Raw genomic sequence first — 14,762 nt, forward strand, 5'->3', positions numbered from 1 at the left:
AGACAACCACATCTGCAGCAATCCTACAGTTCAGCCTACTAGTAATTTTGAAAGCATTACAGTCTTTTGGCAAAGGTAAACCACTGCTTCACTGTATGAGAAATAGACAGTGGATTTTTTTATTTTTAATGTTGGTTTTTGCAGATTGTCTTTAATTCTCTTGGCAGATTGTTCCCTTTTCAACCTGCCGAGCAGTAAAAATTACTAGTACCTAATGGCTATTTCCACTGTCTACAGAGTTCTTAAATGTTTCAGTTTTAGCTGCAATTAAAAATTGTTAACATATCCTGAAAAACTTGCAGATAAAATGTCAAAAAAGTAAGTTTGGGTGTTAGTGTGCCATTTGTAGACTTGGGTTTCCTATATGTGGGAGTGTGTTGTCCCGAAAACAAGGGAAGTCCAGATTGCTTTTGAAAAAGTATCTGTTTCATTTGGCTTTCCTCACTGAGCATCGCCTATAAAAAATAACATTTTATAGATACCAGAAGTTGCTTCACTGTGGAGGTTTATTGTCCTTCCATTTTTAGTGTGTGCTTGGTATCCATTGATCAGAGGGCTTGGGCCACTTCTCAAAAATAGCTGTAACTTATTAGAAGGTTGCTGTGGATGTTAAATACCTTTTTCGAAGAAGAAAACTCTGCTGCCATAAACAGCTCGGGGAAAAAAGTTACATTCCATTTCCTTTTCAGTTCTGCTATGTTTCATTGTAAGTCAAAAAATGCAGTGGAGAGCTTCTAAGAATTCTTCAAATGGTATCCAGGCATCGTATTCTTTTTGTACTTCTGCACAACTTATTTAAAATGTGTCTATTTCTTTTCACTCTTCTAAAAGGCTTTAGTATAAATATTTGTAGCCATGATTACTTAAATTGCAGCAGTGCCTTAAAATTACCTCCGTTCTTTTTAAACAGAGGGGACGACAACTCTTCTTCAAAAGTGAGCACCTGGGGAACAGGACTCCACAGTTTACTGCATTGCTCTAATTTTAAAATAGATGGAATTTAGCCTCTCCTAAGTGCTCCCACTAAATTGGGTTTAGTTTATATGATGTTTTAGGAAGAGTAAGAACAAGGTAGGGGGGAGAGAGGGTAGGAGAGGAACTTCTGGGAGGACTTAAATCTGCCCCTCTCTCTGCATTCTACCCCTGTATTTCAGAGTTCTCTTGTCACGTTGAGTCATTGACTGCAGAGTTTACAAATGTTATAAACTGAGAGTATTGCATGTATTTACCTGAGAAGTGCTGCCTTTGAAAACCACACTGCAAAATCTCATTCAGCATTTCTGATTTTATCACAGAAGTCTTCACTGACTCCTGCAGAATGAGAGATTATGAACTTTCTGATTTTGCAGCTGGCATCAGCAAAATCAGTTGCAAATCAAAAAATCTTGTGTACGTACATTGTGCACAGAGATTTTTGCAGTGGGTTTTTCTCCAACACGCTTATATACACACTCACTTGCGTAGCCCTCTTCATCTTGACTCTTTCAAGGTTTTTAAGGGAAGATTTGCTGTGAAGCAAATAGTAATATAATATAGTTTCACAACTGAGGGAGCACTAGATTTTACTGCTGAGTTCCATCAGAATTTAGAAGGAAAAAAAAAATCACCTCTTAGCCCAGATTCAATCTCAAAGTGACCAAAAATCTACAAGGAATCAAAATGCCTTTCAAGAACTGTTGTTCTTGAAAACAGAATAGCCCACAAACAGGAGGTTTGGTCAGTGCACAGATCGTATATGAGCACAAGATTGAGTTTAAGCTGCCAAAGAGTATTAAGAAGCTTTGTCATCTTTTGAATACTGATAATGAAACCAACAGGCTGCTTGGCAGTTGCACTCTCATGTAGCTGATAACAGAGAACTTCCTGCAGGATTGAAAATCAACTAGTTAGGTTGTATGGCAGTTTAAATTGACCTCAAAAAATGGTGCTGGAGTTGATTTTAAAACTGTCACACCACTTACATTCTGACACACACGTTTAGGTGTGTTCTGTGACACATCCTCATGTCTGTCTGTCCCCAGCCCTAAATGTAATTAAATTTTAAAGGCTATAGTTCTACTGTTAGCACAAAGGAACACTACTTGCTTTTTTCTTCATGAGACCTTAGCTCAATCTGAGAATATGTTCTGCTTGCCTGATCAGAGTAAGCATCATGATGGTGTGGCTGCCCACGCTTCAGACTCTGACTGTCTCATTGCTGCTGGCTCAGAGTGCAGCCCGTAAGCGTGGAGAGAAGTGCGACTGGCAGTCCACAACCCCCCAGGGGTGGCATGGCCATGACAGGCACAGACTGTGGTCAACCTGCTCCCAGGTTACTGCCCAGCACATAGCAGGTCTTCACTATTCTGACTCCTAACAGAGAAGGGAGTGTGGGTCAATTGTGAACAAACAAACAGAAAGAAAGAAACAAATAAAAAATAAAAGCTTGTTGTGAAATGTGTCGAGGAGCACAACTGCTAATATGACACTGAGATTTTTAACTTTTCAATGCATGAAACTGAAACATTACTATGGGTTTCTAGGTTTCCACTGCTTCCTAAAGTGATTCTTCTATCAGAAGTGTTTGTGCTAATGCTCAACCAGCAGTCTTATTTTTTAATTTCATTCTCTGTTACAGAAAATAATCATCTATTTCTCCTCTCCAGTCATTTTAGATTTCTATCTTCTCCTCTTTGTCATTTGATGTTACAGTAGTCACTTGTTTGTATAAACTTAAGAAGTACTTATCTGATACATCAGCAGTAACTCAAAACAGAAATTCTCCAGTAATCATAAATTTAATTAACTATGATCACTCTGTTACTGGAGTTTGGAATTGCAACTCTTCACTTTTGACTTGAAACATCAAAAATGCACATGTAAACATTCTGCTTCAACTGTATGTGGTTGTGGCATACTTGGAGCCAGACTGTTAGACCTTCCCTCAGAAGTCTGTACTGCACTATATCACACTTCATGCCCTGGGGCTATGTATTTTGTAAGTATTCATGGTGAGTACAGGTGTCCCAGTCTAGTCTTTTAATAGGTAAATTTTAGCAGAAAATCTGTGAATATATATATATATTTTTAATGTATGTATCTAGACTTCAAGAAGTGACAGTTGTTAATACAAAGACTAATGAGGATGGAAAGAGATACTCCAATTCTTCTGTAATGTGTCTGATATTATTTTCCCATGTTTTTTACAGATTGTAGCTAGGAAACAGTTGAATGACAGTGCTTATGTTTTTTTGATAACAGGAGATTTTGAGTTTTTTTTTATTTCTCTGTAGAAAGAAATACTGCAAAGAAATGTGCATATCAAGGATACTGGGTTCTTCAGATTGCTTTGATAAGAACCGTACAATCACTGGAAAGACAATTAGATGTCACATTGTCTTAAACTAACTCCCTTAATAATAGTTTTTCCAAAACATCAACGTAAATTTCTGTTAGATGTGTAGCAGGAAGGCATTCAGTGGACCTTGTTCAGATACCGATTCTCCTAGAATTTAAAACATTTTTTGGAAAGTAAAAGGTTTCAGAGTTTAGCAGGTTTAACAACGAAACATATTCAAGAGCAGAAGAAGTTGGCAACTTTTTAGCTATTTGTTGTTATTAGAAAAAGAATTGGAAAAGAAAACCTTCAAACTTTTTTTTTTTTTTAAGAGTAACGAGACTTGGATCAGTATGTAAAGCATATTCAAACTAACACTTCCTTTGCATGTAACTCCAGTACGCAAACTTTCAGTACTAATTTTAGCCACTTTTTTCATAAAGAGATTTTAAACAGCTGAGTTCAAAAAGTTTTCATCCGTTCTGGAAAACTGCAGTGTTTCATTACAAATAATATAGCCAATAGATATTTCTGTTCTATTTCTGTTGCTTACTCTGGAGTTTCTCTTTTTACCATGTCTAGTCTCTGCTTGGCCAACCTCATCATCAATGCAAGCTCCCCCAGCTCTGTATCCCACCTCCTACCAGTTTGTTTCTACAGGCATATTCAACCACTGGTATTTTTTGTTTGAACTAGGATTAATGTATCACAAAATTAATTGAAAGTATTCCATATGTCATTGTGACTGCCTTTTCCTAGATTAATCATATGCTTAAGGATTTATACAGAAGATAAAGACTGCCTATTACCTTGATTATTGCATGTAATCATTGACCTGAAGATTGTGATTGATTGATTTCTCTGGTGTAGAATTATACAGTCTTGCTACCTTTTATTAGCTTCTACATGTTATAAGAGTGTAAAGTAGTTCTTGAATGCATGAAGATTTTTATTCAAATAATCAAAAAGGAAATACACTGAGCTTAAATTGAAGGTATTAAGCTTGTGTCAGCTGAATAGCAAGATATGTTCTGAGAATGTAGGAAGGTATTCATAAATAGTAATAGTCATAACAATACTTAATGAGTATTTAACATGCAGAAAAAATACTGTTCAGTAATTAACTACCACCTTAAATCCCTAGATTTCAAAAAGCATTTATAGTATAAATGAATGAAAATTTCTATCACTCTTTTGCAGGTAGATCATTACTATCAGAGCTTTCAAGAATGAGTTTCTTGATTATTGTAGATTGTCCAATATTGACTTTCGAGTTTCTTGATTATTGTAGATTGTCCAATATTGACTTAAAAAAAAAAAAATAGACACAACTCTGTAATGTTTGCTTCCGAATACAAAGGAACTGATAAATTTTAGAGAAACACTTGATCAACGTTTGCATTTACCTTTGCAAGAACAATTTTAAAATGCATTATCTGGAGATAAAGACATTATATACAGCATGTTGAGATCTCATACATGCTGAGGAAAGTCTGAGAGAATGGTTCTTACTCATCTGAGAGGAGAGATGGCTTCAGTGGTGGAACATAACAGCATCCCCCAGTATCTACAGGGAGATTGTCAGTAAAACAGAGCCAGGCTTTTCACAGCAGTGCATGATGGGAGGACAAGTGTCAAGTTGCAATCTGAAGATGAAAAAAGAGAGTCAATCTCAATATAAGGAGAAAATTCTTTGCTAGGTGAACAGTCTCAGGTAATGGAAAAAGTTGCCCTGACAAGTTATTCATTCTCAATCCATGGAAATTTTCAAGACCCTACTAAATCAAGCCCTGTGCAACTCGGTCTCACCCCACAGCTGACCCTGTTTGGAGTAGAAACCCCCAGAGACTGCTTCTAACTTGAGTATCCAATGATCCTCCAATACTTCATCTATCAAATACAGTACTTGCTCCATTAACGTCTAGTAACTGTACTTGTCTGTAGTTTGAGTCCTAAAACTACAAATTACTACTCCTGAAAGTTGGTTTAGTCACAACAATAGTCCCTGGCATTGCTGGCAAGAAAGACTTCAGAATATCATGTCACAAGTTTGGAAACTGCCTTTCTTTGGTTTTTTATTCAATGACTAAACATGTCTTCTCTGATAAACTTAACTTCAATGAAATTATTTGAAAGGCAATAATATTATTCCTTTGGTATTTGTGGTTTCACATGCTATTGTCCTGACTTTACAGACAAGCTGTTCCCCCGTACCGTCCTGTGAAAAGCCATGCTAAACACATGGACGATTAATTTACGTAATATTTTAATGTAAGTGCTGTCAAATAAAGTATGCCGTAACAGAGTAAAAATAATTTACTACTCAGTTTCAGTAACTTTGGATATTGATCGTATATGTATAAAATGAAGAAAGTGGTCTTTGTTGTAGCTATTTCTGTTATTGTTGTTCTTTTAAGCCACGTGATTTCCCTCTGACAGAAATGTTCTGAATTTTTTTGAAGAATGTTCACCCCTTGCACTGGCCACACATTTGCAACCAATGTGATGCCCTGTTTCTACAGAGATTTATTTTCATGTATCAGTATTTCCTCTGTTTTTACAGGTGGGCAAAAATATATTTGCTCGACAGGATTATTTTTGACGTACAATAACAAAATCATCTGGTAAAAAGAAAAGTGGAAATTCAGCACTTAAAAGTTAATTTAATTTGTAGGAATGTAATTGAGCGAGATTTCTATCTGTGAGAAATTTCATGTGAGCTTTCAGTAGAAGGCTCAGGCAGCTTTGCATTACTTTGCATTACTGCCAGGAAGGCTTATCTTTTTCTTGTTTTTTTTTTTTGTTTTGTTTTGTTTTGTTTTTTTTTATTATTTTTTGCATTTACTAAGGTGTGGAAAATTGGTAATTGAGAGTGCAGTCCTCTGTGCAAGAGTTGCATCCCATTATGTCTCTTATCAGACTAGTTCATATAGAATATAAGCTGTGTTTTATGGAGAAACATCTCTAATTCCATAGTAGGTCGAACTGTAATTGCAAGTTTAGTAGAGAGCTTTTCAGTTAAAAAGGAGTGGTTACTGTGCCATATAAATACACATGATGAAGAAGCTAGGAGCTCAGTCTTGGGGACAAGTCTATTACTCTCGGGAATTCTTGTATATCTTTTCTTGGTCACCCCTCATATAAACTGTAGATTGGCCAGAATAATCTGAGCAGAGTAATACACACTGATTTTCTCTTGGAGAAATACTGAACTCACGCACTTTAAGATGGCTTAAGATTCCTTTAAATTTTTAAAGGAGATTCTTAAACCACACTTTAAGATTCCTTAAAATTGGAAACCATAACTTTGAAAAATGTGCATTTTGACTTCCTGTTTGGGACTGTAGCCTAAAAAATGTCTCTAATAACAGAAAAAAATAATTCTCTATTTGACTGGGGTTTTACACCTTCAGTTGCAGCTTCTTGACATGATCCAGATTCCAGTATAATAGCTGATTCTCTTTCAGCTTCATTTTCTGGAATCCTGTGTTTATTTGAACTGTAACCCAGTATTCTACATGTCTAATGAATTTTGACAGAGTGGATATTATTAGTTTCCTCCATGCTTTGTCTCAGTGGATGGTGTATTGCTGATATTTACCTACTGAATATAAAAGCAGAACAGTTGTTATACTCTCAGCTTTAAGGGACTCAAATGTTGAAAGGTGTATTTAATTTTTTTTTTTTGCCGGTACCTGTGTATTTTTAAGCAGTGCACTTGTTCACATTTTTTTATATTCCCGCTTTCAGCATGATTGAGAGATCTATTTAAAAAATAAAATAGAAAATTTGTGATTCAACATTTTTAACGTATTTTTCATGTAACAGAATGTACGTGTACTTTCTAAGGTCCTTACCAAAGGTCTTTTTATTTTTTTTTAAATTCTGCTTTACTCTTTGTTTCATGTCTATTCAATTTTATTTATTCCATGTTTTCTTTTTGTTTTGTTTTTGTTTTTAGTTGTGTCTGGTAAGTTGAAATTTTATTGGCCATCTTCTAATCATCGTATCACTGTGACGGGAACATCTCCCCTTCCCATCCATCCCCTTCCATGTCCTTCAACCAATCAACTCCCATCTTTTACTTGTTATTGACAAGAAACATCGCACAGAATAAATTCTGCATGAAGTATGGGTAACTTAATGACAAAGAGAAAGGTAATGGGTTGCTAACTTTTCTGTTTTTACATGATATAACAATTCAAATCATAATGTCTTCTGTCGTCAATGCCTGCATTAGTTGAACTTGTGTTCTACAAAAGAAAATTATTTTTATTTTAAAGGTCTCAAGGATAGAAGTTTTTTCCTTAAGTGGATTATCATCATCTTTTATAGTGCATTCATAACATTTCGCTTGTTTGTGTGACCCAAGGTGTAAAAGCAAACTGAATTTAAAAGAAATTCTGTTGAAATTGCTTTCAGTGCAGTAAAAATAATGAAGAGAATTTATTAAAAGTTTCATTTAACTTTGTTTTAATTCTTCAGAAACTGAAGTGAATAGGATTTTTATTATTTACTTTAATAGGAATAGATTTAGAAGACTACAGATGTGCATCATATGCATAAATATTTTGAATAATATACATGTGAAATGAATATTTAGAGTAATACATAGAGGCATATACTGATTCATATTTCATAAGTTCTACCATGGTTACCTGGGAAACTACATTTTCCATCTTTCTTGTCTGTTTGTTTTTAGTAGTCCTTGAACAATAATCTTCAGGTACCATAATCACAGACTTTCAGCTATTTCTCCAGTGGTCACAGCTGTTTGTATGTGTATATAACTATTTATTCTCAAGTTCAACATAATCTTCAACCTCATAATTCATACGCACTAGAACAGAACTGAGAAACTTTTGATTCTGTTCTGTATGGTATTGTGTCACAAACTAGTACAGAACTAGCCAAACCTTAATTTAACTATATGCTAAATTTATTCTTGTTATTAGAATTCCAACAACATAATGAAGGTGCTTCACCCTCATCTTCTCCATTTTCCCAATCACACCTTACAACCCAGTGGCAAACTCCCAACAGCTTCACCTTCCATTCTAAATTAAACATGCTATCATGTCAAAATCTTCCCACATCCCCCTCCAATACATTGATTGAATGTTTCAGAGCTACATGTTTTGAAGTTTGCTAATAGTTGTAGGTCAATTGCTCCTTAACACCATGTCATTTCTTATCTAAGATAATCCTGGGAAAAGCAGCATTTACATCTAAATGTAAATAAGGGTATGTCATGCTTTAAAAAATCCCTCAAATCAAGAGAGTAATAGGAAGAGTATAGTCAGTGTTGAACTTTGTAGAGCAGAGACACAGGCAAAGAGAAGCAGGTAACTGAAAGTATTGGCCCACTTGAACACTGAAAGCAAATTTTTTTAGAAAGGATTATATCTAGAATGAATTCAGTAACAGTAGAAGTCGCAGTTACTTGATTTTTATTAAACACATAGAACATTATCTTCAAAAGTCATAATTTACACCCTCTTAAAAGAAAAGCTTTTAAATACAGCGAAGTTTTGAAGGAAAAACAAAAACATTCATGTTATTAAAGTCGAATTCAAAGCATCTCCATTATTCTCAACCCAAACAAGAGGGGGAGATTAATTAATTTTGGACAGATGATCAGAAGGCATTGGAACTGAATAAACACTAAGTAAAAGGACTTTCATTTAGTGCACATTATTCAGAGAGTAAGAGTGAACAGCCTAAAACAATGCTGGATTTGTTCTCCTGTGCTAGCCCCAACAATGTATCTAATGCTGTTAACTATACCTATTTTTTTTAATGTGACTGACATAATTTTTTGACATTCTATTTACTACTGGATGAAGTGCTTGTTGAAGTGTGTATAAATCAAACAGTTTGAACAATGCTGGCAGTATTTATAATGTTAGGCTGAGCAGATGTTTCAAATTTGCCTTCATTTGCATATATATTTTGTTTGAACATGCCCATGCCTATGTAAATGAGGAAAACATGCAGTTCTGCTGTTGCTTTAAATTCATTCCTCTTCAGTAATTGAATTGAAGATTTTAAAATGGTTATCATTTGTTCAGTAGTATTTCAAGGGCTTCTGAGTTAAACTGAAAGCATTTTGAGACCCCAACTGCATCAGAAATCTCTTACATAAACAATGAAAGACTTTTTCTCTCATAAATCAGTGATGACTTTTGCGCATGTAAACCTGAATTCATAATTACTAAACAGGGTTTATTACAGTCCTTGACAAAATGTGGCCTGTGGGCTGATCAGTTGTTGTTCAGAGATTGCTCAGTTGTGACTTGTGGCCTTTCCCCTCTCTTAGAAACCAAATTCTAACAAATTTGTTCATATTGGTGTCTGTTGCTGTGGAAGTTATCTCGTTAAGTCAGTGGGACTTAATTTCTTGTACAGCTGATCACTAGTAAAAATCAAGTGGTGCACAGTCAGAATTCAGCAACAGCAAAGGTGATCTGAGTGCTGATGAAGCTGTGACTGTTAGAGGCTGATGAGTCTTGGTCCTGTCTCTCCTTGTTGAAGACACCTGAGTACTGTAGTATACACCATTTGAAGTCAGAATTCAAATCATGGCTTTCACGTGAGCTAACTTCAGTCTTTTGTCAGTAGTGTAATTATTTTTTTTTAATGATGTTTTCCCCTTTCAGAGCCTCCACAGTTTGTTGTAAAGCCTCGTGATCAGGTAGCTGCATTGGGAAGAACAGTGACTTTCCAGTGTGAAGCAACTGGAAACCCTCAGCCAGCCATCTTTTGGCGGAGAGAGGGAAGTCAGGTAAAGCAGACTTTCTGTCCGTTGTTTCTGGCAGCTTCTTGAATGGATATTATCATGCAAGTGAAAAATGTTTCAGTTAGGTTGTGGAAAATAGCTCCAGAGCCTGGAGATGTTTGTTGTTTCTTCTCCACGTCTAAGACACATGTATGCTATGTGATGTCAGCTTTTCTAGAAAGGATATCTAGGTGGAAATACATACCAGTAAGAAATTTTGAGACAAAAAGTTTACTAATGCCAAAGTTTGTTTTAACTCCCAAATACACCTAAATTTTCAGAAAATTAGGCTGTTTTGATGGTGCAGATATTAGTTTGCCAGATGCATGTATCTCTATGGTAAACTAAATGGTTTGCTCTATTAATCTTAATTACTGCCTGAATAGGACAACAGCTTGGAACTAAGGAGATCGATTTTTTCAGTGAGTCCATTGGCTCACAGGCCCACCTGAAGAGGTCGCTTTTTCTCCCAGCTTTGAATGTGAGGGGAAACGATTTTCAGCTTCTTTGCAAAGAATCCTGAAAGCCAGTGATTGAAACAAAGTAGTATAGCAAGAGAATCAGAGTTTTCTTTCTAGGTCATCTTTTTAATAAAGAATGTGATGCAAAATGTTCTTTGTTGAACGTGTCTGTATAAATGAGTAAGTACAAGGCTAGTAACCAAATTCAGAGGATAATCTCTAATAGTATAAGTGTGCTGGTACTATTTACATTTTTGTATGACCTAGATTTCTTTGCTAACAGTTGCCTAGTACATAATTTTTTTTTACTTAATTTTCACTGCTGTGAGTGGTGACCACTTTTGATGAATGGAGGAAATGGAGAAGGGGGTCAGTAACTAGGGTTTGCTAACAATAAAATAGAACATTTAGTGCCCCATTCTTTCAGATGATTTTTGGAAATTAAAAATGAAGTTAAGTAAGGGAGATGAAAAATAGCATTGTTCAGCCAACGGTAGAAATTTTAAACCAATATCTGACTTAACAGATTTGTACTGTTTTGTTTGCAGTTTGACTTCAGACTATTGTTGGTAGAATACCATGTACTTTATACCAAAACTATCTATCTAACTAGGAACTGGCTTAGGGTTAAATTATGTATTACAAGGTTTGTTATAGAATATAAACACTATGGCTACAGAAACCCAAGCAGCATCTCTTTTTTTTTAAAAAAAAAAAAAACTGTTCAGTTCCTGGGAAGTTGAAAGCTAAAATCCAAATCAGTAAACAAATATTTGCATTTTAAATGCAATAAATGGAATGCCCTGGATGAAGCTCTAAAAAAAGATGTTGAAGCAAATTTTTTAGGCTCACCACAGTTGCTTGCACCATTGTGGCATCTGTACATACTAGATCTTTGCTAGTGCCTATTAAAGTTTGTGTAAAGCCCAGCATTGACCACAAAGATTATTAGAGCACTCCCAAAATACATTCAGTGCAAATGTGCACCTATTTAATCACCAAAAAATTCTTATAAAAGCTATTCATGTTGTGTATAGACATGCTTAAGTATGAAGAGCAGAATGTTTTATATATAATATGATTGGTTTTGTATATTTAAGATTATTGTTGTCTGAATTTATTTAACACTTCTTTTTTTAACTCTCTTCCCTATACATCTTCTAGAATCTGCTTTTCTCATACCAGCCCCCTCAATCATCCAGCCGATTTTCAGTTTCCCAGACAGGTGACCTCACCATCACCAATGTCCAGAGATCTGATGTTGGATACTATATCTGCCAGACTTTAAATGTTGCAGGAAGCATCATAACGAAAGCCTACCTGGAAGTTACTGATGGTAATGATACCCTTTTTTTCATCATTTCCAAGACTTTATTTTTATTTAAATATATCAGTGAGAGGATGTGACACTATTTTAGTATCTGCTTTACATAAAGACACATTGCATGCATTTTTTATTTGAACCTAAAAATCCTGTTTGGGGCATCTCTTTCATGGGTTTAAATTTTGGATATTGTGCGTTGGCATTTTGTTGTGTGCCAATATTTTTTATTTAATTAATATATTTCAGATTATGGATTTTTGAATTTGTTAATTTATCTTGCTTTTTTTAAAATCTTTTCCCAACTAGATTCAGCCTACTTTCAGATTGTCTGTTGCCTAACTCTTTAGCCCTTATTAGTCCATATCTGTTCACTTAGTATCTTCGTTTATGTCACTTTTTTCCTTGTTTTAGCAAAGAAAAAAAATTCAGTCTGAATTGAGGTCAGTAGAATAACATAAAAATGCATGTTATCATACATTTCCTTTTAGGAGGAGTTGGAACAAAATTTGAGATGAAAAAGGTACAGGGAACATGACTGCAAGCATTAAATTCAGCTGCAGAGCATAGATCAGTCAGCAAGGTGGCTATTGGGGGCAGGAAAAGAGAGGCAAAGATGCTATGAAATTTATGTAGGTCAATAATGAATAGCAGTATATCCATGTCATTTCTGGTGTGCATTATTTTTATACATTTTTGACATTTGGCATTATATCAGCATGCTTCCATAAATGATGATTACTAACAACTTCGTAATTTACTTATTTAGCAGTAAATAGTATTAATTAATAGTAAACCAGTGTATAAGTCCAAAAAAAAAAATCTGTTGCTCAGAGCCTCCTACTAATGGAATCTGCAAAGCTCTTTAGAAATATGTCAAAGTTAAATATAAACTATATGTGAGCTTAGTTTGGCTGACTCTGATGAGAAAGATACTAATGGCCTCACAGTGCCTTGCAGTGCCTTACGACAGGTTGGGACAAGAAGTAAAAGATAAATAAAGCAATTGAAAATGTCAAGTGTCATTTGAACATGGAAACGAAATTACAAGAGTTGGAACTTAGCCAAAAAGAAACACAGTGCTAACACCCTGTCTGAAAGTAACCTAGAACTACCTGATGCTCCCAAATTCAGAATTTCAGGCTTATATTTCAGAAACCAAACCAGCTTTTAAGTTACATCAACCCCTATGACACTGCTAAGCACAGTTATGTCATTTAAAGCTGTGGCTACTTTTGAATTGTTAGCCCATGTCATGCTGAATGATACAGGTAAGAGGGGGCCGCACAATAAGATAGGTTTTACTTCTTTTCTTGATTATCAATTGCATAATGGGAAAAAAAAAAAAACATAGTCATTCCTGTTTCTATGAATACTGAGTTTATTTATACCTTTCTGTGCATAGTTATTAAATAATTCCTCAAAACCATTTCATTTCCATTGTGTGCACAATGTTTCTCCTTATGGTTTTGAGGTAGTATTGACAGGTGAAGTTGTCATAGAACTGGAAATCTGAAACTACTGGAAAATACTTAGCTGAGAAGTTTTGGTATGGTACTTTTGTTAGGTTTGTGTTTACTGGAAGGCATCTCCCAATTAGGAAGCAGCACAAAGATAAGCTGATGGTTCACAGTATTTAAGAAAAAAAAAATCCTATGTATTTGTCAGTTTATTCAATGTCTGCCTACCTCTTTAATCTCTATCACTGAATCTTGGAAGTATGAATTTTGTTATACTGGTATGCTGCATGGTAAAAAAATGAACAAAGTAAAAACTGTGCATTGCAAAGAATTTGAGAAATCCCTTCTCATTTTGTTATCACTTTATGAAGATACAAAAATTACGGAATACCTGTGTAATATATAATTCTTCTTTCCCTTCTGAAATTAATGTATTGTATATCATTATAAATTCTGTAGCTGTGCATCATTATGATGCACCATGCCCTGAATAATGCATGCCTCCAACTTTAATTACTTGTTTAATTATCTTTAGTTTGTTTCAAAGCCTCAAGCAACTGCTGTTGCTTAGATGATTAGAAAATTGCTTCCAGTCACAGAAATATATTTTCCTTTTGTTTCTTCTGGCAGTGATTGCAGACCGGCCTCCCCCTGTCATTCGACAGGGTCCTGTGAATCAGACTGTAGCTGTGGATGGTACTTTAGTACTAAACTGCTTGGCCACAGGCACTTTAACACCCACTATCCTCTGGAAAAAGGATGGGATCCTGATCTCTACCCAAGACTCTCGCATCAAGCAGTTGGAGACAGGAGCATTACAGATCCGATATGCCAAGGTAGCTTGAACTGGCAAACTCTTTTTTTGTGCTGAGTTTTCTTGTCGTTTGTTTAACTTTATTTTTTTTCTTCAGGTCACTTTTCATTTTGGAAATCCTACATTTAAAATTAATGAAATGTTAAATAATTGTATAAAAATATTTGATACTTACTGTTTTCATATGGTTCATTCTTTAAGCTTTACACCATGGCTTGCATAGCCTAGGGCCTACTATTTCAAATGGAAAAATGCTTTTAAGTAATAATTAAGGGGATTATTTGTTACTTAAGACATGAAGGAAGAAGCAAAATTTGTATTTCAGTAAGATGAATCCTTGTATTATTTGGGTTTCATCACTAATAGATGAAAATGATCAACTTATTTCAAATGTTTATAAAGAAAGCCTTTGTTTAGCATACTGCAGTTATAGAGTCATGTTCACAGCTTTTTCAAAATAACATTTCTAATTTAAACATATTTACTTCATAAACATAGTGTAGCCCTGGCTTGAAACAGTTAGTGCCTGTCACAAACCTGCCTTTCTTAGGCAATTGTAACAAGTTCCTGATCTTCCTGGTCAGTATTGCTAGTCATGCCTAGCAAAATGTA

The 14,762-nt window shown here is 35.0% G+C and overlaps 1 protein-coding gene across 9 annotated transcripts in view; it reads left to right on the forward strand.

Annotated features, from left to right (window-relative positions):
- Window positions 1-14,762, forward strand: part of ROBO1 (roundabout guidance receptor 1) — a 715,672-nt gene that overhangs the window by 638,867 nt on the left and 62,043 nt on the right. For 8 of the 9 annotated variants that reach the window (XM_021403057.1, XM_021403047.1, XM_021403097.1 and 5 more), the window contains 4 exons: window positions 7,278-7,286; window positions 9,976-10,100; window positions 11,720-11,891; window positions 13,967-14,172. In XM_021403057.1, coding sequence (XP_021258732.1) covers window positions 7,278-7,286; window positions 9,976-10,100; window positions 11,720-11,891; window positions 13,967-14,172 — 512 coding nt within the window. The remainder of the gene's footprint in view (window positions 1-7,277; window positions 7,287-9,975; window positions 10,101-11,719; window positions 11,892-13,966; window positions 14,173-14,762) is intronic. The other variant, XM_021403067.1, reaches the window with a different exon arrangement.

Source organism: Numida meleagris, chromosome 1 (genome assembly GCF_002078875.1).
Source record: "Numida meleagris isolate 19003 breed g44 Domestic line chromosome 1, NumMel1.0, whole genome shotgun sequence".
Taxonomy (NCBI): domain Eukaryota; kingdom Metazoa; phylum Chordata; class Aves; order Galliformes; family Numididae; genus Numida; species Numida meleagris.